A 25,761-nucleotide genomic window follows, 5' to 3' on the forward strand; every position below is an offset into this window, starting at 1 on the left:
GGTACATTGAAACAAATCGGCATGCAGTCGGGAACAGTCCTGCATTGCTAAAAAAATACACATTGTATGCAAACACTACCCTCTACTGGTGCGTAAATTCATTACATGACAAATTCTTGATTGGTTGACACTTGTCTGTCGCTCATTATGTCATGTGGCATCATCATCACTGGCCCACAAACTGGCAATCATTATTCATTGGGAATAAACACAAAAACATCAACAACAAACATAACTCCAATAATCAGTGCTGTGGTCACTTGTTGAAAAATTACTCTGGCGAGTTTCCAAGTCACCGAAATAATAACCAACTATACATTTTTTCATTTTTCAGTTTTTGCAGTGTGTTGACACCTTGGGAAAGTCCACAAAGCAGATTTTTGGAGCTTCCCCGTGTTCTGGGTCACAAGGAGAGACATCCCATAGGATTCATAATGTATGTTGTATGCAGCACGGTTGGTCATAACACGGGAGAATGTGCTGAATGCACTTCTGAAAGCTATGGTGGTCTTTAGTATCCCACTGTAAATGATGATGATGATGTCTGTGTTTGCTTGACAGATAAGAAAGAGTATGAAAGTGGATCATTTGATGAACTTGTTGGGTATCGTGGAGACAGGGCGCTGACCATTTCTGAGCCTAATGACATCAATCCATCCATTTTCTATACCGCTTATCCTCATTAGGGTTGCAGGGTGTTTTTGGGTGAGAGGCGGGGTACACCCTGGACTGGTCGCCAGCCAATCACAGGGCACATATAGACAAACAACCATTCACACTCACATTCATACCTATAGACAATTTGGAGTCACCAATTAACCTAGCATGTTTTTGGAATGTGGGAGGAAACCGGAGTACCCGGAGAAATCCCACACATACATGAGAAGATTCCAAACTCCACATAGAGATGCCCAAGGGGAGATTCAAAGACAGGTCTTCCAGATCTCCTGACTGTGTGGCCACATGGTGACTTCATAATGCTAATTAGATCAGTGAATTTACTCTCATCACAAACTTTGGGTCATACTGATGATTTTTCTCAGTATGCATTTATCTATTACAAATTTTAAGCTACAACTTTTTGAAATAGTAACATAAAAACTGAATATTTCCCCATTATGCGTCCCCCAGTTTGAAAACCACTGCACTAAGGCAACAGGAAGTGATCTTTATTTGGATTAATTGTGGAGTGGCTAGTCTCTTTTTATTGATTGATTAATTTTTCTAAGCAACTCTGTAAAACGAGATGACATAACACATTGTTAGCATTGTTGTGTGATGATTACAAGTCATTTCTCTTCACCATGTTATAATAAAATAGTTCAATAATACAGTAGCTATTGGACATCATTCTAAACTATCAACTGTCCAATGCTTCCAGTTAAAACTGTATGACGATCACATCTTCTTAACAAAGCTAAATCAGCTTCTAAAATACATTTTATTCAGTATCAAATCTGGAATCATTTGGAAGGTCCACACACTTGGGAGTCGCCCTAAAAGACGAGTAAGAACAATGATGAGGTTATCAGACCTCGTTGGTCACGTGTCAGCAGCAGAGGTGTGTCTTACCTAATTAGTCCAGGACATGCTAATGAGAGCGGTGCTTTCATCAACATATTTGGATCCAGCAGACCTGCGTCGTCTTCTCTTAGCGGGTCCACCACAAATCTGAGACAAATTGTTGGAATAGGTAAGCTTGTTTAGGTGAGTTTTTTAGACAACATGGCAGCTGTTAAGGAATATGGTTGAATGAGAACAGGCGGCACGGCGGTCGAGTGGTTAGCGCAGACCTCACCGCTAAGAGACCAGGGTTCAATTCCACCCTCGGCCATCTCTGTGTGGAGTTAGTGCATGCGTGGGTTTTCTCCGGGTAGTCCAGTTTCCTCCCACATTCCAAAAACATGCTAGGTTAATTGGCGACTCCATATTGTCCATAGGTATGAATGTGAGTGTGAATGGTTGTTTGTCTATATGTGCCTTGTGATTGGCTGGCGACCAGTCCAGGGTGTACCTTGCCTCTCGCCAGGAGACAGCTGGGATAGGCTCCAGCACCCCCGCGACCCACGTTAGGAAAAAGCGGTAGAAAATGAATGAATGAATGAATGAGAACAGGTGTGTTCTTGGATGGGGTTATGTGATGGGATTATGGTCAATAATAATAATAATAATAAATGTAAGGGTTATGAAAGCTTTAAGTTAGGGTCCTCACTGGGACTCCAGGATTATAAATGGAGTCCTACTTTGTGAAGAGTGCTTAGGGTGAAGGACAGAGGTCAGTGTTATGTGATCATGAAGCATACCGGCTGGCAGGCTACGTTCTGGTTGGGGCACAGTTCGACTTGGCAGTGCAGGTAAACCTCATAGCTGCCTCCAGTGAAGTGGAACATATTGAAGGAAAAGCTATTGGACACTCCGACTCCATTTCCCATCACGTTCACTGAAGGCTCCACAGGGTTTGCACAACTTCAACAGGGAACAGGTAAATACAAGCTGCAGCTTTAATCCTCTTGTTAGCTTGAGATTTACAGAGCTGAATGATAAGTGCAATTGAGAAATGTCCAAGCAGCAGTGAATGTCTCACCCATCAGTGATCAGGTCATATCTTGGACCTTCATAGGGCAATGAGGTGTTAGTGGCCCAACAGGAGGTGGTCACCAAAGAAACCAGATTCTCGTCCAGGCCCTCTGAGATCAGATGTACCCAAACTCTTTGGTTCAACTTAATTTCTGTGTCTAACAACACAGGTTGCATATGTCGGGTGTCCATGTAGGCTTTTATCTTCAATGTGTAATTCCATAATTCAGATTCAACCTGCTGGAAGACAGAGCTGCAAAGACACACACTTTTTGTTTTCAGCAGCTTTCAGCAGTCGACTGCGGTCAAACGTGTCAAACTCACTTATCTCTGATTTTGAAGCTTAGAATCTGAATTTCTGGCTGTTTATGATAGCAGGAAAAGTTCAATTGGAATTCAGGAAAGTCAGCAACAGGTTCAGAGGTGTTCAATCCAGTGATGGTGTTCTTGTACACAACCACGCTGTCGTTGGCCTGCAAGGTCATGGACACTAAAGACATCATCACATGGATTTTAAACACGAGTGTCAGGACGAGAGAAACACTCACCGTTACCACCGTCCCACAGCTGTTAAGTTGATTAATACCGAAGGTCACCATATGGTCCATGTCCCTATGACCTCTACAAGAGTCATCGTTCAGGTGCAGGTCTGTGTATCGGATACCCTTTTCCTCCAGGAGACAACCGACCAGAGTGAGTGAAACAGTGGCATCCATGCAGACCGCCGGATCACCTAAAGATCAGGACACTTTTTTTTGTCACTTATTGGTCCATGCGGGACAAACGCTCAATTTATTCATTCATTCATTCATTCATTTTCTACCGCTTTTCCTCACGAGGGTCACGGGGGTGCTGGAGCCTATCCCAGCTGTCTTCGGGCGAGAGGCTGGGTACACCCTGGACTGGTCGCCAGCCAATCACAGGGCACATATAGACAAACAACCATTCACACTCACATTCATACCTATGGACAATTTGGAGTCGCCAATTTTTTTTAATTTTTAATTTTTTTTATTTGAGCAAATATATGAAACATTTCAGTGCATTTCTTACATCAATCAAAATATAACTTTCCATTATTTACATTTGTATTCAGCTTTCTGATCACAAGCCCAAAATGAGTAGGCTGAAGCAAAAGCTTATAAATGCCTACCCCTTTTTGCAAGATATAATCATGTTCATGCCACAGTCTTGTTTCCCCTGTTATTATCATTATAATATTATTATTGTTATTATCATTATTGTTATAATCTTTATCATTATGACCATCATTATAATCATAATTAATATTACCATTTTCATCATTATAGTTAACATTCATTCATTCATTCATTTATTTTCTACCGCTTTTTCCTCACGAGGGTCGCGGGGGTGCTGGAGCCTATCCCAGCTGTCTTCGGGCGAGAGGCGGGGTACACCCTGGACTGGTCGGCAGCCAATCACAGGGCACATATAGACAAACAACCATTCACACTCACATTCATACCTATGGACAATTTGGAGTCACCAATTAACCTAGCATGTTTTTGGAATGTGGGAGGAAACCGGAGTACCCGGAGAAAACCCACGCATGCACGGGGAGAACATGCAAACTCCACACAGAGATATCCGAGGGTGGAACAAACAGCTCTTACCTAAAGTGTCGTTGGACCTGAAGTCGGAAGCAAAAATCGCCCGACAGAAGCACATGATTTGACCGTTGATGCCGTCAGCACAGAACTCGTGATCAACGCATTGTGTGTCATTACAGAAGGCCCGAGGTGCAGCTGGAACACAACATCAGCACCATAACACCTTAAAAATATTCTTATTGTCATCACTATTCTGACCAAGGATGATTTCACTTGGAAGACTTGTTACAAGACAGAAAGTCTTACGGCAGTTAGCCTCTGTCCGCCAGTTGTCCACTGTATGGTTCTGTTTCAGAGAGCAAGCGTGAGCGTAAGCCTCCAGAAATTCACACCTGAGACCATCCACATCGGGGTAATGACATAGCGTGTAGTTGCAGGCGGCAATGTACGGCTCTGGGTCGACAACGGCGTGACAGTCAGCAAAATAAGATCCGTTCAGGACTTGACAGCTGTATCGGAGATGGAAGGTTGAAGTCCATAGTGAGATGTTTGTGTTGTGGAGTGTTTCTGCTCACTGCTCAGTCACTGTGGTACAGTTGATGGAGTCATCGGCTGGCTCGCTGTACTGCGTCTCACATCTATGGGGAGAACAAAACAGCAGGGGGTGGTTCATAGACACAAACAAAGTAATAGCGAGTTCAAGTAGTCATAAGGTCTCACCCATCGAAGCCGAAATTAAACGACTTCACGTCACTTAAAGTCATGCTGGAGTTGAAACACAGACTGTCTGAGTGTTCAGTTATGCCTCTTTCCACGTCAGTTGAACCTGAATAGTTTAAAAAGACAATACTTGTTTGTCCTTGAATCAACATGAATTAGAAAAAGAACATTATAGTAGGGCGGCACAGTGGACGAGTGGTTAGCGCGCAGACCTCACAGCAAGGAGGACCGAGGGTTCGATTCCACCCTCGGCCATCGCCCATCTCTCTTTGATTCATGTACGCTGGCTGGTTTTTCTGAGCGTTTCATAGCATGAACGTCTCTGGTTAAGTTCTATCTTTAACCACTTTTAACAATTAACAACTTAAAGTCATCTTCATTTAAAGTAGACCTAAACATGAACAGAGAACACATTTGGTGGTAGTTTGTACATGTAAGTAATTAAGTATCTGTAGTTTACGTATATTGTAAAATACACTTTATTTGTTCCAGAATTAACTTTCACATGCTCAAACTCGGCTGCTCAAGTTAGCACGCCTCACAGCTAGGAGGACCAGGGTTCGATTCCACCCTCGGCCATCTCTGTGTGGAGTTTGCATGTTCTCCCCGTGCATGCGTGGGTTTTCTCCGGGTACTCCGGTTTCCTCCCACATTCCAAAAACATGCTAGGTTAATTGGTGACTCCAAATTGTCCATAGGTATGAATGTGAGTGTGAATGGTTGTTTGTCTATATGTGCCCTGTCATTGGCTGGCGACCAGTCCAGGGTGTACCCCGCCTCTCGGTCCAAGTCAGCTTGTATAGGCATATATGTTAAGACAGCCCAAAGACAGCTGGGATAGGCTCCAGCATCCTCGCGACCCTCGTGAGGAAAAAGCAGTAGAAAATGAATGAATGAACATTATAGTAGCTCACATCAATGGAACTAGACCTGCATTTAATGGCCAAGGAAAGGTATTATTTGACTGGTCAATTTAGTATTCAAGTCATGTTGCTCATCACTATAATACTCTGCTCTTTACTTGAAGTCACCAAAGAGGAAGACTGGAGGTTTGGAAGCACAAAGGTGATGATGAGGAGAAACTCACTTGCCAACATCCATGAATGTGTTAGGAGGATCTGAGCAGTGTCTCCATTAAAGAAGACAGTAATGTTGTAATTGGACTGATATATGGTGACTGTAATCCCAGTCTGGTCCTGGTGGAGGTCCAAACCTTCATGTTCCTCAGACACACCGTTGATGTCCACATAGGTGTTGTTCACCTGCATCGCAAACAGTGGATCAAATATACTCAACATCTTGGGCTTTAATTCCGTAGACCGGGCGCAGGCGTGGCGCACCTGACCTATGCCACACTAACAAGGTGTGTCCAGCACACATTGCAAATTTTGTGAGCGTCACAGTCTGGCGCAGCGCGGCGCAACCACGCCTCTATCCTCCATTTGATTGTATAGTTGCAGGATCTCCTCATCCTTCTTGAGAAAAAATAACACTAAAGAAATATATTTTACAGCTAGATTTTAACAACCAACTTTATATTAATCGTTGTTTTTAGTTGTAAATTATTAGTCGTGGCTGCATAGCAGATGAGTGGTTAGCGTGCAGGCCTTACAGCTAGGAGAACAGAGTTTGATTCCATGCTCGGTGGAGTTGGCATGTTCTCCCCGTGCATTTGTGGGTTTTTTCCAGGGACTGCGGCTTCCTCCCACATTCCAAAAACATGCTAGGTTAATTGGTGACTCCAAATTGTCCATAGGTATGAATGTGAGTGTGAATGGTTGTTTGTCTATATGTGCCCTGTGATTGGCTGGTGACCAGTCCAGGGTGTACCCCGCCTCATATGAGGCAGCTCATATGTTCAGCTGCCGTCACGTTGAGATTTCCCATTACAGACTGCGCTTCGCCTGCGCCAGGAATAGACCAACTGTTTTGTCACAAAACTGTCACTGCACCAAACTGAAAATGTGGACACCTCCCAAGGCCACGCCCATCTACCAAATTGGCTGTGCACAGTGGTGCACTGGACCAAATTACCACTGTGTGAGCTGTGCTATGCTCCGCCACACTGCACCACAAAATTAGAGCCCCTTGTCTTCATGGAGGAGAAACTACAACTTCAACATCTGCAGTCTTTTATGACAGTCATCTTCTGATGAAGGCAACTTACCAAAACTTTGACGCCTGGTCCCAGTTGAATGACATCATCATAGTCCAGTAGCTCGATGAAGACACGGTCCAAAAACATGACGTCTTTACGACGCCGTTCCTTGAAAACCGCCACTATGTGGACACTTGAATTGGAGAACAAAGTGTAGGCACAGCGATCTTCCACTGAGGAAGAGTTTTGAGAATAATCGATGATGGTGGAACCAGTCACAGTGCAGATGCCACCTTGCACACAGCTGACAGAGAGATGAATGGGAAGGGGGGCATCATCAACAAAGCAACACAAAGTATAGACATAGGCAAAATAAAAAACTAAGAAAAAAATATTTACTAGTCATTTATTTGAGGTATGGCATCAAGGTGGGCTGTTGCGTTGCAATGAATGAAGGTGCCTTGTGAGTCACAAGTCATGGTGTCAGTTGCATAAAGCTCATCTGGAAACACACAACAATGAGTTAGGTCACAGATGATGCTACAGGTTTTCATTCAGCCAAAAGATTATCTCAAGTCGCTACCTTCGTATCTGCAACCACTCAAGTCTCTGTAGTTTGGATTTGGCTGCGTGATGTTCCAGCGGTCTATTTCCTCTCCGTTGACAATGGTAACGGCATGATCTGCCTGCCGTGGTCAAGGTAACATTTTTTTTTGTAGAACCAGCTAAGTACTGTCATTCTTGTAGTTTATCATGTTTATGTTCTTACCGAGCTCCCCATCTCTTTCAAGTTCAGACGTACAGCTTGCTGTTTTCCAAAAAGGCGGAACTCGACCTGGATCTAAAATTATATCGTTAGACTGTGTATACTTAACATTATCACATACTACAGTATTAATTGGCCCTGTATCCTAGAAACCGCCCATGAATGATACGGGAAAAGGCCCAAATGATACTGTGTCAAAGCCCAGGGCAGTGATACTGATAAAATATAGAGTTTAACCATGTCCAGTATCAGCAGCTGAACAGTAATATTCACAAGAGGCGTGTTATCCATAAATCCACCAATACACTTCAAATTACTGTTCAGCTCCTTGTTCCTCGTGCCCGTGAAACAACCAATCAGAGAACAGGGCACGAGCGTGAACACACACTATAAATATTCCTAGTGCTTCTCCAGTCACCAAAAAACCCAAACTTGATTAATGGAACTTTAATTGTCAGACATTGATAAGATAAGACTGTTGATAAAATATTATTGTTGAAATATTTTTGCAATTATTGTGTTTACACTGTTTAGATATAATACATGTAATAAACTGAACATTTTCTGGAAACAAAATGGTCTTTTGATTACATAGTACGTGATAATCACGGGCACGATACCAGAGCAGCGCGCTCTGAGTGGACAGCTACGGGGGCTGATACTGGACATGGTTAAACTCTATATTTTATCAGTATCACTGCCCTGGGCTTTGACACAGTATCATTTCGGCCTTTTCCCGTATCATTCATGGGCGGTTTCTAGGGTACAGGGCCAATTAATACTGTAGTATGTGATAATAAGATCATCACATGGTTTGTCTGGTATCAGGCCCAGTATCATGCCCCCAAGTGTCAGTATCAGCCCGAGACCGAAGGGCTGATACTGACACCTCCATGAACACAGAAAATTTTCAGTTTATTACATGTATTATATCTAAACATTTGAACTCTAAAATTTTGAACGCACATGTCTAATTGTTCATGTTTTGGTACTTTTTGGACAATTTTCTATTCTTGAACAAGGAGCTGAATTTTAGAGTACGTCAAATTAAGTTAACTACTAAAGTTTATGGTGCATTTAAATTTCAACCTGAAATTTCACATAAAAGCCGAATACGTCTGACTTTTGTGAGTTGTGCATGTTATTTCGTTATTGTTCATTTTCCCGGGGTACTCCTCCAAAAACATGCAAGTTAGGTTAATTGGTGACTCCAAATTGTCCATAGGTATGAATATGAGTGTGAATGGTTGTTTGTCTATATGTGCCCTGTGATTGGCTGGCGACCAGTCCAGAGTGTACCTCGCCTCTCGCTCAAAGACAGCTGGGGTAGGCTCTAGAAAACCCAGTTTTGTTGTCGGTGCGCTTACCAGATCTACATTACTGTCATTGCGCAGGATCACTCTTGCAGCACATGGTGATATTCCCATGAAACCTTCCAGATTCGTTAGATATGGTGACGATGGACTTGTTTGACTATTTGTTTTGATTTTCTTGCTTCCTTTGTTTGCATGTTCTCGGTAAATCATTAAACAATCGTTTGGGCTTCCACTGATGTACTGGCCGTTGAAGCAGAGCGTGGCTCGGCCATCAGTAATGTTTGCCTGTTAAAATTGGAGAGAGAGAAAACAAACAACTGATGCACAAGGACGAAAAAGATGACAAATCTCAAGTGTTTCATGAACAGCATCACTGTGTGATATGGCAACTGTCACGATCGCGCTTGGCGGTGTTGCGATGCCACCCCAGGATGCAGAGAGCAGGACCAAAAGTGCAAATAAAAGGTTGTTTAATGCAATAATGGCAGCAGCAGGAAAACACAACAGCCACTACAGAACAAACCAAAGACAATTCGCAATGAAGCCACCACAGAAAGAGCACGCACCTGAACTAAAATGGGATAATTAAAGTAGTAGCAGGTGCGTGAAAAGAGCAGGAGCAAGGAAAACGGAAGGGAACAACAGAGGAAGTGGTTACCAAAATAAGGGCATGGAAACCAAAACAGAGGCAAAGAAGGAAACTAAGGGAGCTGACAGCAACACAAGTCGACTTACAAATATTGTGGTGTAATTTTTTCCATAGAAGTTAATCGGACAGTTGAAGTATCCACTTCCTTAGTGTACTGAGCGGTCACACCTGCACAAGGAGACAAGTTCAAGTCCTGCCCGATTAGCCTGCTCTTTTGTGTTGCTGTCTAGTGCTTTCCATGCCAGTCACTTCCCCAAATCCTCTCTTTCCAACTGACTTGTCATCTACCAAACTCCCTAAAGTCATTAAGGCTATATCTGGGGTGAAGTGGGTGTGGTTACCTGGCAGCAGGCTGACTACAGCCGTGGCCAACAGGAGGAGGAGCATGTTCCAGACAAGCAATCAGCTGGCAGAGACCTGCAAAGACACATCAGACATGTTGGAGTGTTAAGCCACTTGTGGTCAGCCTTGGAGCAATGTTAAAAGACGTGGAACATGAAATGTAGCTACCACGGATCACATACATATCGTTCGTGTATATTGTGGCCTTAAGTCAGGGGGGTCAAACTCATGCCATGCAAGGCCGAGACACAGGTTTTCTTTCCAGCGGGTGATTTCAATGATTAACCCTCCTTTGGTTTGTGGGAGGGTGGCACGGCGGTCTAGTGGTTAACGCGCAGATCACACAGCTAGGAGGACCAGGGTTCGATTCCACCCTCAGCCATCTCTGTGTGGAGTTTGCATGTTCTCCCCGTGCATGCGTGGGTTTTCTCCGGGTACTCCGTTTTCCTCCCACATTCCAAAAACATGCTAGGTTAATTGGTGACTCCAAATTGTCCATAGGTATGAATGTGAGTGTGAATGGTTGTTTGTCTATATGTGCCCTGTGATTGGCTGGCAACCAGTCCAGGGTGTACCCCGCCTCTCGCCCGAAGACAGCTGGGATAGGCTCCAGCACCCCCACAACCCTCGTGAGGAAAAAAGCGGTAGAAAATGAATGAATGAATGGTTTGTGGGAAGGAGCTCGTCAATGAAATCACCTGCTGGAGAAACTGGTTGGAAAGAAAACCTGCAGTGCTTCGGTCCTCTGTCGACACATGTGCCTTAAGTGATGAGAATTGCTGTCATCATTTCATTCATGTATGCTGGCAGGTTTTTCTGAGCGTTTCACAGCATGAACGTCTCTGCTTAAGTTCTATTGTTAACCACTTTTAACAATTAACATCTTAAAGTCATCTTCATTTAAAGTAGACCTAAACATGAACGGTGAACACATTTGGTGTTAGTTTGTACATGTAAGTAAAGTATCTGTACTTTATATTGTAAAATATACTAACATTTGTTCCAGAATTAACTTTCACATACTCAAACTCAGCTGCACGGCTCAAGTTAGCACGTCTCACAGCTACGAGACCTGAGTTCAATTCCACCCTCGGCCATCTCTGTGTGGAGTTTGCATGTTCTCCCTGTGCATGTGTGGGTTTTCTCCGGGTACTCCGGTTTCCTCCCACATTCCAAAAACATGCTAGGTTAATTGGTGACTCCAAATTGTCCATAGGTATGAATGTGAGTGTGAATGGTTGTTTGTCTATATGTGCCCTGTGATTGGCTAGTGACCAGTCCAGGGTGTACCCCACCTCACGCCCTAAGACAGCTGATAAATAATAAATAATAAATAATAAATAATAAATAATAAATAATAAATAATAAATAATAAATAATAAATAATAAATAATAAATAATAAATAATAAATAATAGATAATAGATAATAGATAATAGATAATAGATAATAGATAATAAATAATAAGATGACATCAAATATGAACAATGTACAGCATAAACAGTAATTTGTACAAATAATTTAAATAATTTAGAATACATAACAATAATTTAAGTTTTGCGTGTGCGTGTGGGCACTACACTACCCTCACTTATTAATAAGATCCTGAGATACTTAAACTTGGAGCAAGTATACGTAATGTTCTCATGTTCTACATCTTCTTCTCCTTTCCTCTCCTCCTTATCTTGCCTAGATTGGACTTCCTGGACTGCAGAGAAGCGACAGAACGGAGACTTACCTTCTGGATGAGGATGAAGTTAACTGGGGAAGAGGGCTCAGCCTCTCTCTTTAACAATGGTAATGGTGGCATATGACATCATCCCAGGATTAGGACAGCTTCTTGCCAGACTAGTTTCACTTCATAACTGTGATGTTCTATGACAATTTTTTACATTTTATTGACAGATGTCAATAATATAATATATACACGGATAAATACACTCACACTCCTAGCTTTACATTCTTTTGCAGAGAATCAGTTATCAAAAGTCAAACTGGAAATGTACTTCAATTTCAAAGGTCAATGGAACGTTCAGGGACAACATGATGGTAACTTCTGTTGCACAATATGAAAACGGTCCTTTCTAGGGGAAAATTATGGAAGCGTTAATACCACAAACACCCCGTCAGGTCAGATGGGTTTCACATCATGACAAGCTACAAAAGCTTTGTCGTTACGTTGATTTGGGAGCGGGATCAAAAACACCAAAGGAATCAACCTTAAATTTATAATTTGGGGTCTTAAAGTCAAATGTTCAGGACACTGATCAATCGCTACTGGACTGTTTGGTTGCGCTCCTTTGTGGTGGAACATGTCAGTGGTTAAGATAGCGTGGGCACTCTGCTAGCCAGTCGCAGTCGTTTGGGTGGAAACACCTCGTTCACATTCAGCCGTAATGACGGGGATGAATAAGAATATTTGCATACATGTTAATGTCAAATACAAGGCATGGCAAAGTGCTGACAAATAAATATCTACTATGTGAACAGGAATGGTGAAATAATTTCATGTTTGCCACATTCCTGTCAACACGCTGACAGTTATAAAGCGTCATTAGAGATAATTGTCACCTTCATTGTGGAGGACAGATAAAAGGAATGAAGCCTGGCTGCAATGTGACGCATGGAGAATGATGTGCCACCATCATGACTACTTCCTTTCTTTTCCTCGACTTGTCTTTGTTTTAATTCCACAAAACTCCTGGTGGTATCCTCACCTGACTTAAGTCCTTGTCAGGTTCAAACTCCTGTGACAGAATCAGAAAAGGGTTTATTGCCAGGTATGATCAAACACATACTAGGAATTTGTTTTGGTATAGTAGGTGCAGACACATCTATTAAAAAATAATGAAAAATGCAAAATATACAGAATAACAGTATAAATATATGTACACAGTCTGTTTTTTGTTTGTTATTCCGGAAGTCAGTCTGATTGTTTTGATTTGTTTTTTTAGGAGATCCCTAATACATGGTCGTGCAACTCTAAGGGGAGGGGGAAGCAAGCAGTTGCACGAGCTGTACTTGTTTTCTATGTGTGTGTGTGTGTATGTGTGAGCAATTACTTTTTGTGCATGTGTTTTTATCTCTGCACATTTTGCATGATGAACAGGAACATCTTCAAGGTTGCTGCTGGCACTCACAGGGACCTGCAAGATTAGTGGTGCTGGGAGTGGTCAGGGTCATGGATTTTTTTTTTTTTTTGGGCAAATATATGAAACATTACAGTGCATTTCTTACATCAATCAAAATATTACTTTCCATTATTTACATTTGTATTCAGCTTTCTGATCACAAGCCCAAAAGGAGTTCATGCCACTGTCTTGTTTTCCCCTGTTATTATCATTCATTCATTCATTTTCTGCCGCTTTTCCTCACGAGGGTCGCGGGGGTGCTGGAGCCTATCCCAGCTGTCTTCGGGCGAGAGGCGGGCTACACCCTGGACTGGTCGCCAGCCAATCACAGTTATTATCATTGTAATATTATTTATTATTATTATTGTTATTATCATTATCATTATAATCTTTATCATTAATATTACCATTTCCATCATTACAGTTAACATTCATCCATTTATTTTCTACCGCTTTTTCCTCATGAGGGTTGCGGGGGTGCTGGAGCCTATCCCAGCTGTCTCCGGGCGAGAGGCGGGGTACACTCTGGACTGGTCGCCAGCCAATCACAGGGCACATATAGACAAACAACCATTCACACTCACATTCATACCTATGGACAATTTGGAGTCACCAATTAACCTAGCATGTTTTTGGAATGTGGGAGGAAACCGGAGTACCCGGAGAAAACCGACACATGCACGGGGACAACATGCAAATTGAACCCTGTTCTCCTAGCTGTGAGGTCTGCGCGCTAACCACTCGACCGCCGTGCCGCCCATTATAGTTAACAATTTTTGGATTTAAATTTTTTTTTAATTATTTAATTTTACAGAACTTCATTGCTTCTCGTAGAGTGCTGTATCATTCCATCTGTTGTTTTCTGAAATCTGCAGTGTTCCTGCCTTTAAAACACTCAAGACACTTTGTCTATTGTCTAAGCAAACGGATATTAGGGTGATAACTAGCGCTATAATAATTGTATGTACATTTTATTCTAACATTAACTAGCGCTATAATAATTGTATTTACATTTTATTCTAACATTAACTAGCGCTATAATAATTGTATTTACATTTCATTCTAACGGTCCTCACTCATTGACAGTATGAATGCAAGAATTTAGTTCATATAGTAACCACGAAGCTGTCACGCCCTGTGTGGGTTTGCACGTGACAGGTTGAGTTTGGGTTACCTTCTTGGGCTTTGGTTTCTGTTTTGGACTCTTATTTTGTATTGGACTTCTTGTTTTGCCTGGTCTGCTTTCGTTGCCATGGCCACCCACACCTGTCCCTAATTTGTCCTCTATTTAGTTCAGGTGTGCGCTTCTCCCTTGGTGGGATCATTGTTGTTTGTCCGTCTGCTACTTGAGTTGCTTTTTGTTCTGCTACAACTATAGCTAAAATAAATATTATTTACCTGCTATTGGTCCTTCTCTCTGCATCCTGGGGTCGAACCGTAAAGCTCTTGAGACTGACCGTGACAGAAGCATTGGAACACAAGTATTTGTCTGCTTGTTGTTGACCTCTTGACATTATAAGATAAGATAAGATAACATATGCCTTTATTTGTCCCTCAGTGGGGAAATTTGCATTGCACAGCAGCAAGAGTACAGAGTCAGTTAAGCAGTACAAAATACACAATATAGAAAAATAAACAATATAAACAACCCAAGTATTAACAAAGTCAAGAGTTTTTCCCAGAGTTATATACAATACAGTATGTAGATAATATGAAACGAGATGAGATATATGACCAGTCTATACACTGAGATCTTGCTATGGAAATACTTCACATGGCATTTAGAGCCCTTAATTTTGCACATGGAGGTTGATCAGATATTGCACAGTGAATGGGGTCTGGAGTAACTATACTGACTATAAAAGCAAGTATTGTACAGATGTACATAGTGCAGTTGACCATAACACTTGTGTGTCTATGCAAAGATTAAAGTTGTAGGAAGTAACATTACTACTACTATCGTGTCAGTGGGAGACGTGAGAGACTTTTCAATGAACATTAAGTTTGACTGATTTGAAATTTAATACTGATTATTTAGATGATTATACTACTTAGTCAGTATAAGACAATCAAGTATTTGCCGTGCTGTCTTAAAAAAATCCTTTAATAGGTTTGAGAGGTGTAAGTGAGGCAAGTGACAAACCTGTCAAACAATACTCAAGATTTTCTTTTTATGTCAAAAACTATTTGTAAAAGTTACTTCTAATGTGGTTTGTCTATATGTGCCCTGTGATTGGCTGGTGACCAGTCCAGGGTGTACCCCGCCTCTCGCCCAAAGACAGCTGGGATAGGCTCCAGCACCCCCCGCGACCCTCGTGAGGAAAAGCGGTAGAAAATGAATGAATGAATGAAGGACTTCTAATGTGTCAGAAAATCTGTAGGTTAAATGTAATGGGTCTTGTCACTCTTGTTTATATAAAATGTAAACGTTATTGTAATTTAAAATGACTCCCAGCTATATATACAATGTCAATTTCACATATTTATTTACCAAAAAATACATCCAAATATTTTTTATGGTTTTCCGGAAGAGTTATTTATAGAAGTACAACTGGCTGGTGACCAGTCCTGGGTGTACCCCACCTCTTGCCCAAAGTGGAATAGGCTCCACCGTGAAACCTAGTGAGGAAAAGCGAGTTAATGCCATTTGTTGTACATTATACATCTGTGCATGTACTTTATGGCATACATTTTAATCCCATCAACCTGTATGATGACGTAAGTACATGGCCTTGTCTAATATTCACCATTGTTGTTCAATGTGAAACCGTTCTTTGGATTGTTGCATGATGGATGAAAAAGTCCTGATGTTGGAATGTTGACCGTTGAGTTTCTGAGACGTCATGTTTCGTGACAGTAGCGCTCTTCAGGTCTGGTTGCACTAATGCCAAATTACAACCCACAACACCTATTATTATGTTGATGACAATAAATACTATTGGTATTGATACTATTGGCCATGTTATGATATTGGTTGCCACACCTTGGCACTACTTTCAGGTTAAGGTAGAAAGCCGCCCAGGCGTTTTGGAATGAACACGCAGTGCTGTGATTAAAAAAAAAAGTATTTTATTAATTTCCCCAAGGGGATTTTAAAAAAAAGTATCTATCTAAAAAGAATCTGGAAGGCATCCAATGTTGTACATCAGGTCTTGCATGTTATTCAAGCTGCAACATTTGTACCATTATCTGTATCTGTTCATCCATTTGAATTATCTGTATCTACTCTGAATGGGCGGGGCATAACAATGAAGTGGGCGTGGTTTTAACCACAAAAGGGTGGGCAATTGCTTATTACTATATTATTCCGCTATATGTGTACTGTTTCCAAAAACATGCTAGGTTAATTGGTGACTCCAAATTGTCCATAGGTATGAATGTGAGTGTGAATGGTTGTTTGTCTATATGTGCCCTGTGATTGGCTGGCGACCAGTCCAGGGTGTACCCCGCCTCTCGGTCCAAGTCAGCTTGTATAGGCTCCAACATACTCCTGCAACCCTATTGAGGATAAGCAGTAGAAAATGAATGAATGAATGATTGACCGCATGGCGTGCCCAGCAGAAAGTTCTACCACAAAGTGATGGTGAGTAGATGAGCACAATAAAATAAACATGTTGGCAAAGTCATAAATGCATGTTTATTTATATATTATATACGTATATATAATATTTGTGTATGTATATCTATGCTGTCGTACACAACCACAACAAGAATGAACTTGTCAAGTACAACAAGTTGAACATTAAAGATTGTTTGCACTTTTGCGTGCTGCACAAAATGTGATGATTGATCAGCAGTGTAGTTCCATTATTCATATAGCACTTCATTTTCCCTTCACCGTGTTACAGTAATATAGTAGGTATTGGACAGGCACAGTCTTCTAAACAAACATTTCCAGTCAAAAGTGGCATCATAGCAAAGCAAACACAGAAAAGAAATTCCTATCAGGACTACTACTGTATGTCTGGAATCATTCTGAAGGTCCATTCTCTTTGAGTCGAAATGAACACAACCTGAGAAGACACACAGAAGAAATGTTGAATGTAGTTTCATGTAGACCACCAAGTCCAGGACCAGTGGTCATTCATTAATTCATTCATTTTCTACCGCTTTTTCCTCACGAGGATCGCGGGCAGTGCTGGAGCCTATCCCAGCTGTCTTCGGGCGAGAGGCGGGGTACACCCTGGACTGGTTGCCAGCCAATCACAGGGCACATATAGACAAACAACCATTCACACTCACATTCATACCTATGGACAATTTGGAGTCACCAATTAACCTAGCATGTTTTTGGAATGTGGGAGGAAACCGGAGTACACGGAGAAAACCCACGCATGCACAGGGAGAACATGCAAACTCCACACAGAGATGGCCGAGGGTGGAATTGAACCCTGGTCCTCCTAGCTGTGAGGTCTATGCGCTAACCACTAGACCGCCGTGCCGACCAGTGGTCATATTAGTCATATTTTTGTCTCATGGCTTTTTAATTCTGTTCTCTTGTCACTCTTTTGCATCTGTAGTTGACTTTGAGATTGTATGTACTCACCTATTTAGTCCAGGTCATGCTGATGATGCTGGGCGTTTTGTTAGCGTATTGCGACTTGACCGACCTGCGTCTTCTCTTTGCAACGCTGCAGTTCTGTAATAAAATGTCAGCAGGAAGATGCAGCTGATGCACACTTTTCCAATCAGTGGATAACATGGCTTTTTAAATATGACATACAGGGCTGCAGATCTGGTTGTCCTTCAAACACAGGTGGATTTTGCAGTGCAGGTAGATGTCAAAGCGGTCCTCATAGAACTGGAACATGTTGAAGGCGAAGGAGCTGGACGTACCCAATCCGTTTACATCAACTTTCACTGTATCATCCTCCGAGTTTGGACACCTGCTCACAAACCGACATTAGTATATTGATTAGCAATTTCTGAGTCACAGGAATGCCTCGTCAACCTGTTTTTATTTTGGATGATCACTGATCAGGTGTATGCCCCACCTACACTGTCATGTTTCTATTTGTGTATATAGTTAGCTTTTGTTATTTACATATATTCTGGTTAGTACTTTGATTATATTTGATTGCCATTTAAGTTTAAGTGCCACTTTAGTTAGTTAGTTTTTCATTTAGAAGTCCATATGCTCCTGTGCAATACAATGTGTATATTTTGGATATCTTGTATATATCTTGTATATATCTTGTTAAATTGTCTTTTTTACTCTACTTTATATACTTTTTTTGTTTTTTAAACTTGACTACTGCACTGAAAGGAGAAGCTCTCCAATTTCGTTGTACATCTGGTATAATGACAATAAAGGCCATTCCATTCCATTTGTGTTGTTCCTAATTTCTCATCAGTTTCTCCTTTTTTTGAGGTGATTGGTCGGGGCACGGGCAGCACGGCGGTCTAGTGGTTAGCGTGCAGACCTCACAGCTAGGAGACCAATTCCACCCTTGGCCATCTCTGTGTGGAGTTTGCATGTTCTCCCCGTGCATGCGTGGGTTTTCTCCGGGTACTCCGGTTTCCTCCCACATTCCAAAAACATGCTAGGTTAATTGGCGACTCCAAATTGTCCATAGGTATGAATGTGAGTGTGAATGGTTGTTTGTCTATGTGTGCCCTGTGATTGGCTGGCGACTAGTCCAGGGTGTACCTCGCCTCTCGCCCAAAGACAGCTGGGATAGGCTCCAGCACCCCCCGCAACCCTCGTGAGGAAAGTCAGAGGTACAGTACATCCATCTGGGTTTAGGATTATCATCTGTATTTTTGTTCAGTTTTCAATCTTCAGTGTCTTCCAGCTTCAAGGCAGCAGTGCTAACATCTCCCTGTTTAGTGTAGGACCTGAAAAGTCCTCTAAGTGCTGACAAAGTGATGAAACACACTAAAGGGTGACTCAGGTGTCTCTACTCACCCATCAGTGATCAGGTGGTACATCGGACCCTCGGTGGGTGATGGCCCGCTTGTTGCCCAGCACGAGTCGATGACCACAGACAAGAGATTATCATCCAGGCCCTCTGTTGTCAGCTCCACAAACATAGTCTCGTTCAGCAGGATTTCTGTGTCCACACCCACAGCCCGAGTGTGACTGGAGTCCGTGTAGGTGGTCATGTTCAGGATGTATTCAAAAGATCCTGACATGATCTTCTGGATCACAGAGCTGTTGTAGGAAGATAGTTTGATCATTATAGGTTATCATTATAGGTGTCAGTATCTGATACTGACATTTGGGGGCATGATATCTGGCCTGATACCAGACAAACCATGTGATGATCTTATTATCACATACTATTTAATCATGAGCTTATTATCACGTACTATTTAATCAAAAGACCATTTTGTTTCCAGTAAATTTTCAGTTTATTACATGTATTATATCTAAACAGTGTAAACACAATAATTGCAAAAATATTTCAACAATAACACGTCACGGCTGTGTCTGAACTGTTCGCCTTCATGGAAGTTTAGCTTTCGTTTTTCCATCATGTAACGTGCCAGAGAGTTGAATTTTGATTTGAGAGAATCAAGCTCGTATTCGTCCCCATTTTTTTTTCTGATTGATAAAATAAACATAGACACGTATTTGTCTAACTCAGGCGGGGGAATACTTTCTACCAATCTTCGTTCGTTCTTGCAGTTGATGAGCCATTCAGAAAAAAGCTTGAGGTCGACCCTTGGTTTTCCGACTTGTATTTGCATTTTTAGTTTTTTCCATCATTTCAAGAGTGTCCTCCTCATTAATGGTGATAAAACGTTCCATTTCTAATATTCTGTTTGCTATTTTCCCTATTTGTCTTTCGCCAGGAGTGTCAACCGCTGACATGTTGACAGGGCACAGACGGCAGCAAAACAAACGCTGTGTGTTCACGTTTGTGCGCTGTTCTCTGATTGGTTGTTTCACGGGCACGATACCAGAGCAGCACGCTCTGAGTGGACAGCAATGGGGGCTGATACTGGACATGGTTAAACTCTATATTTTATCAGTATCACTGCCCTGGGCTTTGACACAGTATCATTTCGGCCTTTTCCCGTATCATTCATGGGCGGTTTCTAGGGTACAGGGCCAATTAATACTGTAGTATGTGATAATTAATGCTCCAGGTTCTTTACTGTCCTGATCCTGTACCCTCAGCTCAGGTGTCCCCCAGGGCTCATTCCAGACAGCACCTCATTGGTGATCAAGTACATTACATTTGGCTCCACTGGTTACCAAGTCTGACAAGTACCAACAGTACTCAGCAGGATTTTAACATTGGAGCCTCCGGTCCTAGGGTCCTTACCGACTGACCTACTGATCACGGCCCAACTGATGAGCTCCAATAACCACCATCCCTCTGAGGTCAACTCACTTGTCTTTGATTCTGAAGGTCATGTCATTGATATCTGGCTGATCTTGGAAGCAGGAGAAGTCCAAATGGAAGGGGTCGTAGCGCATGATTCCATCGGGTGTGGTCATATTCTCTCTCTTGATGGTGTTCTTGTAAAGGATTTTGCTGTCGTTGGCCTGGTCACAGAGATTCAGAGTATGTTCAAGAGGTTTTGTCACAAACATTACAAGCGTCAGGTAGAGGGGCGGCGCTCACCTTGATCACCGCCCCGCAGTTGCTGCTGGTGTTGAAGTGAAAGTTAACCATGTGGTCCATATCCTTGTGACCTCGACAAGACTTGTCGTTGAGATGGAGCTTAGTGTAGTCGATGCCCCTTTCCTCCAGGAGACAACCGACCACAGAGAGTGACGCAGTGTTGTCTATACAGACAGCCTCATTACCTGAAGATCAGGAGCAAAATGAATGTCCTGGCTTTTCATGGATGACTCCCAAGCACGGTAGCAGGTTTTCGGAATAACTACATAAGCCATAAGATGCAAATATTAAGTTTCTTACCCACTGTGTCATTCATTTTGTATTCCGAGGCAAAAATGGCCCGGCAGAAGCAAGCGGTTTGACCGTTGATGCTGTCAGCACAGAACTCATGATACAGACAGTGATTGTCTGGACAGAAGATCTCATGTGGAGCTGAGGAGTTAGAACAAACAGGAAGATAAGAAGCATTATAAAACACTTATAGTGAGATTTTTGTCTGTCTTACGGCATTGGGCATTAGACCTCCAGCCATCCACCGAGTGGTTTTTCAGGCTGCAGGCTTTGGCATAGGCCTCATGGAACATGCACTTGACACCGTCCAAATCCGTGTAGTTGCACTTGGTTCGGATGCAGGCGGCAATGTACGGTTCTGGGTCGACGTGCTCATGACAGTCGGCGAAGTCAGAGCCGTTCAGAAGTTGACAGCTGTAGTGGATATAAAAGGATGGAGAGCTCCTTTGTGGTTATGTCATCACCACAAAGGAGCGTGCTTGTGTTGTGGAGTGTTTCTGCTTACTGTTCAGTCACCATGGTGCAATTGATGGACTCATCCGCTGGCTCGCTGTACTGCATCTCACAGCTAAGGGGCAACAGACAGTAGTAGTAGAAAAGTAGTAAGCAGGATGTTCATGTAATGACCAAAGGCCTCACCTTTCGGAGCTCAAATTAGACAACTTTGCATCACTTAAAGTCATGCTGGTGTTGAAGCACAGACCGTCCACATATTCAGCAACGTCCTCTGGTTGAAGATAAAACATGGAAATTTTCAGACCCATTGTGGCATTCATTAAAATAGGAGCTTGGGTGTTATTTTCTGTGGGTGCCAACATTATTGAGTCCACCTTGCTAACTGGGATTGTGATTACACCTTACAAGGTGTAGACAAAATGAACTGTATGCTAATTCTGGAAGTTTTATTAGGAGTTTCAAGTATTTCCCTAAATGCCTAAAAGGTACCTTTTAGAGCCCAGCCTGCACCCATGGTGTAGACAATGGCAGAGTGGCCATCAAAGTAGAGCGTGGTGTTGTACGTGTTGTGTGGGAACATGGCAGTGACCCCAGTTTCATCCTTGTAGAGCTCCACCCCATGATGGATTTCAGAAGTTTGGCCGAGGTCCACGTAGTCTTCATTAACCTGCATCAACCGCATGACGATGGTTGGCTAACGGTGGAATTTAATTCTGTTTGCGAGAGACGGGTGGTTGAGGTCACCTTAACTTTCCCGCTTTGGCCCAGGTAAATATCGGTGTCACCAAAGTGGATGTCCACATGGTCCAAAAGCATCACATCTTTGCGACGGCGCTCTCTGAACACGGCCACCACCTGCACGGCCATGTCCTCCAAGAGATCATAGGCACAGCGATCGTAGACAGAAGTGGAGCCCGCACGGTTGATGATGGTGGAGCCGCTGACCGTGCACAAGCTAACATCTCTCACACAGCTACAGGGAGTGGGGTGTTGTTTTACCATTGTTAGGATTGAACAAAACATTTGTGACAGATGACTGATGTGTAGTTTTGAGTCTTTACTAGTCATTGGGCTGAGAAGTGATGTTCAGGTAGGCTGAGGTGTTACAATTCAAAAAAGCGCCCGTGGAGTCGCACCCTGTTTCGTCAGGAAGATAAAGCTCATCTGGAAAACACACAACCATCAAGCATATTCACACTGCAGGCAAATGACGGCGGAAGCCATGAGGATCAGCGACATTAGTTGTATACGTCATTCACAAACCTTCATGCCTGCAGCCGCTCACCAGACGGTAATTTGTGCTTTCAGTGGACTCCCAGTGGTCCACTATAACACCGTTCACCATCACATCCGCATCCTTAACACCACACAAGCACAACAATATGTAAACATGGTAAATTAGTACTGATGTTGGCTGCATGGCGGACGAGTGGTTAGCGTGCAGGCCACACAGCTAGGTTACCCTCTCTGTGTGGAGTTTGCATGTTCTCCCCGTCCATGCATGGGATTTCTCCGTGTACTCCGGTTTCCTCCCACATTCCAAAAACATGCTAGGTTAATTGGTAACTCCAAATTGTCCATAGGTATGAATGTGAATGTGAATGGTAACCAGTCCAAGGTGTACCCCGCCTCTCGCCCGAAGATAGGCTAGGCTAGGAAGGTAGGATAGATCCAGCACCCCCGCGACCCTCATGAGGATAAGCGGTAGAAAATGAATGAATAGTACCGACGTATGACATAAATATGCTACAATAAAGTACATTAAATGTGATGTCTAGCCCAGTGATTTTCAACCACTGTGCCGCGGCACACTGGTGTACCTTGAGAAACCGTCCGGTGTGCGGTGAGGAATTATCCAATATCACTTTTTATAGTTAACATTGATTAATCATCATTTGCAAATATTATGTCAATAACCATTATGTCAATAGTATACATGGACCCAAATATTCCAATTGCATTTGGTTTATTTGCTCAAACGGAAAGAATTGAACAGGAATGGAATATTCCTTTAATCAATCCGATTGAGGTATCTATTACCCGCTCAAACGGAAAGTTGTCAGGGTGCGTTCTTCTTTGTGGTGTTTTTCTTCTTCTGTTGTTTATTGGCGGTTGGCAAGCAGCTTTCGTATGCATTACCGCCATCTGTGAAACAGAATCTAAACCCTTCTATACTTTATTCACAAGTGCAGTTTTATTAAAAAAGAAAATATATATCTATATAAAACATGTCCTGAGTTTAATTATAAAATATTAGCAAGATTGAATTTGATCATTTGCTGTTTAAATTTATCCCGGGTGCGTTCTTTGAGCGCATGCTCAGATATGACGTAACACGCAGATGCAGACGTTCTTCAGTTTTAAAAATGGAGGCGAGCAATCGGCACGGGGCTAAGCAAAGTTTGTTTTTGATTCAAACTAAATTTCAAGACTGGACAGACGAAAAACTGACAATACGGAGTTATTCCAACAAGTGAAAGAAAAACTTGGGGAAGCCGGTATCACGTGATGTTGATGTTTACGTTTTACTGCGCATGCCCTATTGACTATTCTGTTTGATTTTCACGGCGCATGTAGACAAGTGATTGGAATATTCCTTTCCATGGATACCATTGTTTCCCGAAAGGTCATTCGGAAAGAGAAAAACTCGTCGTGTAAACGTGGCTACTGTCGAGTGTCTGTGGTGTAAAGACTGGCAGAGCAATGTAATATTGGTCCGTGTGGCAACACCTACCTTGTTCCTCCGATAGACTTATTGATGCACGTGTGAGGTCGTGGTGACATTTTGTAACATTTTTGATTAGTGGTGTGCCACAATAATTTTCCAATGTAAATTTTGAGCCGTGGCTCAAAAAAGGTTGAAAAACACTGGTCTAGCCAACTAACCGACGTGTAATATTTAATATTAATACTGTGTGGCTGTGATTTGTGTTGTTTCAGGTTTGATAAGAAGCTGACAGAGAATGCGTGAACTCACCAGGTTGACTTCAAACAGATTTAAAAGCAACGTTCCTTGATGGCCAAAAGTACGGAAATAAATAACAAACTGCAAAGTGAGAAAATCTGACATGAGTATGTTTCTTCTTAGTGGTAAAACAAAAAAAAGTGTAGACAACACAGATTGACTCACCACACCGTCGCCGTTGTCTTTTTTCAGTTCCAGAACAGTGTAGCACGATGACGTGCCAGTGAGCTGTGGCAGCGCGGTATGAAAATCTGATCCAGGTGCCGCTTCCACCATAAAGGACGATACGGTTGCCATTTCTGACCCGCTATGTACAATATGGAGGCAGTCCAAGCCTTGGTGTTCATCCATACAAATATCCACCATACTGCTGTCAATGTCCACCTGTTGTCAAAGCACCAAAGCACTGATTGACTGAGTTTGTCTGATATCGGGTGTGACGGCGGTGACACTCACGTAAAGCATGCTGTATGTTTCTCCGTAAAAGTTGATGGGACAGTCGCTGGCGTCAAAGTCTGCGGTGAACTGAGATCTTGCCCCTGGTTCAAAGAGACATGTTGAGGTGAAGTGGAAAATGGATTCTGATCATCCAATGCAACCACTAGTTTTATCTTCCATATTGACACTATAAGACAGGGGCCTCAAACACGCGGCCCGCGGGCCAAATGTGGCCCGCAGGGCACTAGTTTGAGGCCCCGCCTTGATATGAAAGTTTAATGTTAGTGCGGCCCACGCAAGTTTGATATGGATGCTGTATGGTATCATGTACCCAGAAAAAATTATTACGTTTGATTAATGTTCATGTTAAAGGTTAAATAACTGTTAACAGTTCTCCCTATCTGTGTGGAAGTGGTACGTTTTTGGCTATTTAAGTTTAAAGGAAATAACTTGAAGGCTACCGTTTAGGTCGCTAGCTCTCTAGTTTGCGAGTTAGCATGAGTCTCAAGTCCCTGCAGTTGCGCAATATGTTGTAAATAAAAAAAGTATAAATGTGACTATAGTCATGTTTTGTCATGTCTACAGGGCTCTAATAATGCTTTGTTAATTTTAACCTGAAAAAAATAATTTGTCTACCCAGCAACTATATGTGGTTTCTTAAGTTTTTATTATTTGCCGTTTTATTATTATTATATTTATTTATTACTGATTGATTTTCTTTATTCTTGATTTGTTTATTTATTTTTCATCTTATTTTGTGTAGAAAAATAAAAAGTAAGATATTTGAGAACAGTGGAATGTTTTATCAGAGCTTTTCTTGTAGAAAATTGGAACCAAAGCAAAGTTTTTTACTTTTTTTTTGTTT

The 25,761-nt window shown here is 42.3% G+C and overlaps 2 protein-coding genes and 2 long non-coding RNA genes across 4 annotated transcripts; all 4 read right to left on the reverse strand.

The window, feature by feature from the left end:
* Positions 1-1,572: 1,572 nt before the first annotated feature.
* LOC131135564 (alpha-tectorin-like) lies at positions 1,573-7,705 on the reverse strand. Its single transcript, XM_078795410.1, has 14 exons — positions 7,700-7,705; positions 7,550-7,652; positions 7,366-7,468; positions 7,036-7,270; positions 5,878-6,130; positions 4,869-4,974; positions 4,724-4,786; positions 4,455-4,657; positions 4,212-4,343; positions 3,126-3,310; positions 2,902-3,050; positions 2,585-2,830; positions 2,304-2,466; positions 1,573-1,671 (listed from the first exon to the last, which is right to left on the reverse strand). Exons 1-14 carry the CDS (start codon positions 7,703-7,705, stop codon positions 1,573-1,575), a joined length of 2,046 nt encoding a protein of 681 aa, XP_078651536.1.
* A 29-nt stretch (positions 7,706-7,734) lies between these two features.
* Positions 7,735-9,832, reverse strand: LOC144901548 (uncharacterized). Its single transcript, XR_013629601.1, has 3 exons — positions 9,784-9,832; positions 9,100-9,333; positions 7,735-7,807 (listed from the first exon to the last, which is right to left on the reverse strand). It is a non-coding gene; the product is annotated as an uncharacterized LOC144901548 (long non-coding RNA).
* Positions 9,833-11,689: 1,857 nt separating this feature from the next.
* LOC131135965 (uromodulin-like) lies at positions 11,690-22,166 on the reverse strand. Its single transcript, XM_078795411.1, has 11 exons — positions 21,983-22,166; positions 21,677-21,764; positions 21,543-21,605; positions 21,252-21,451; positions 21,047-21,178; positions 20,747-20,931; positions 20,513-20,667; positions 19,078-19,323; positions 17,893-18,055; positions 12,756-12,785; positions 11,690-11,746 (listed from the first exon to the last, which is right to left on the reverse strand). The coding sequence occupies exons 1-11, from the start codon at positions 22,164-22,166 to the stop codon at positions 11,690-11,692; spliced, it is 1,503 nt and encodes a 500-aa protein (XP_078651537.1).
* A 590-nt stretch (positions 22,167-22,756) lies between these two features.
* LOC144901526 (uncharacterized) lies at positions 22,757-24,798 on the reverse strand. The gene is made up of 3 exons (XR_013629561.1): positions 24,624-24,798; positions 24,471-24,539; positions 22,757-22,850 (listed from the first exon to the last, which is right to left on the reverse strand). It is a non-coding gene; the product is annotated as an uncharacterized LOC144901526 (long non-coding RNA).
* Positions 24,799-25,761: the final 963 nt, after the last annotated feature.

Source organism: Doryrhamphus excisus, linkage group LG12 (genome assembly GCF_037039965.1).
Source record: "Doryrhamphus excisus strain RoL-2023G ecotype Guam linkage group LG12, RoL_Dexc_Guam_v1.1, whole genome shotgun sequence".
Taxonomy (NCBI): Eukaryota; Metazoa; Chordata; class Actinopteri; order Syngnathiformes; family Syngnathidae; genus Doryrhamphus; species Doryrhamphus excisus.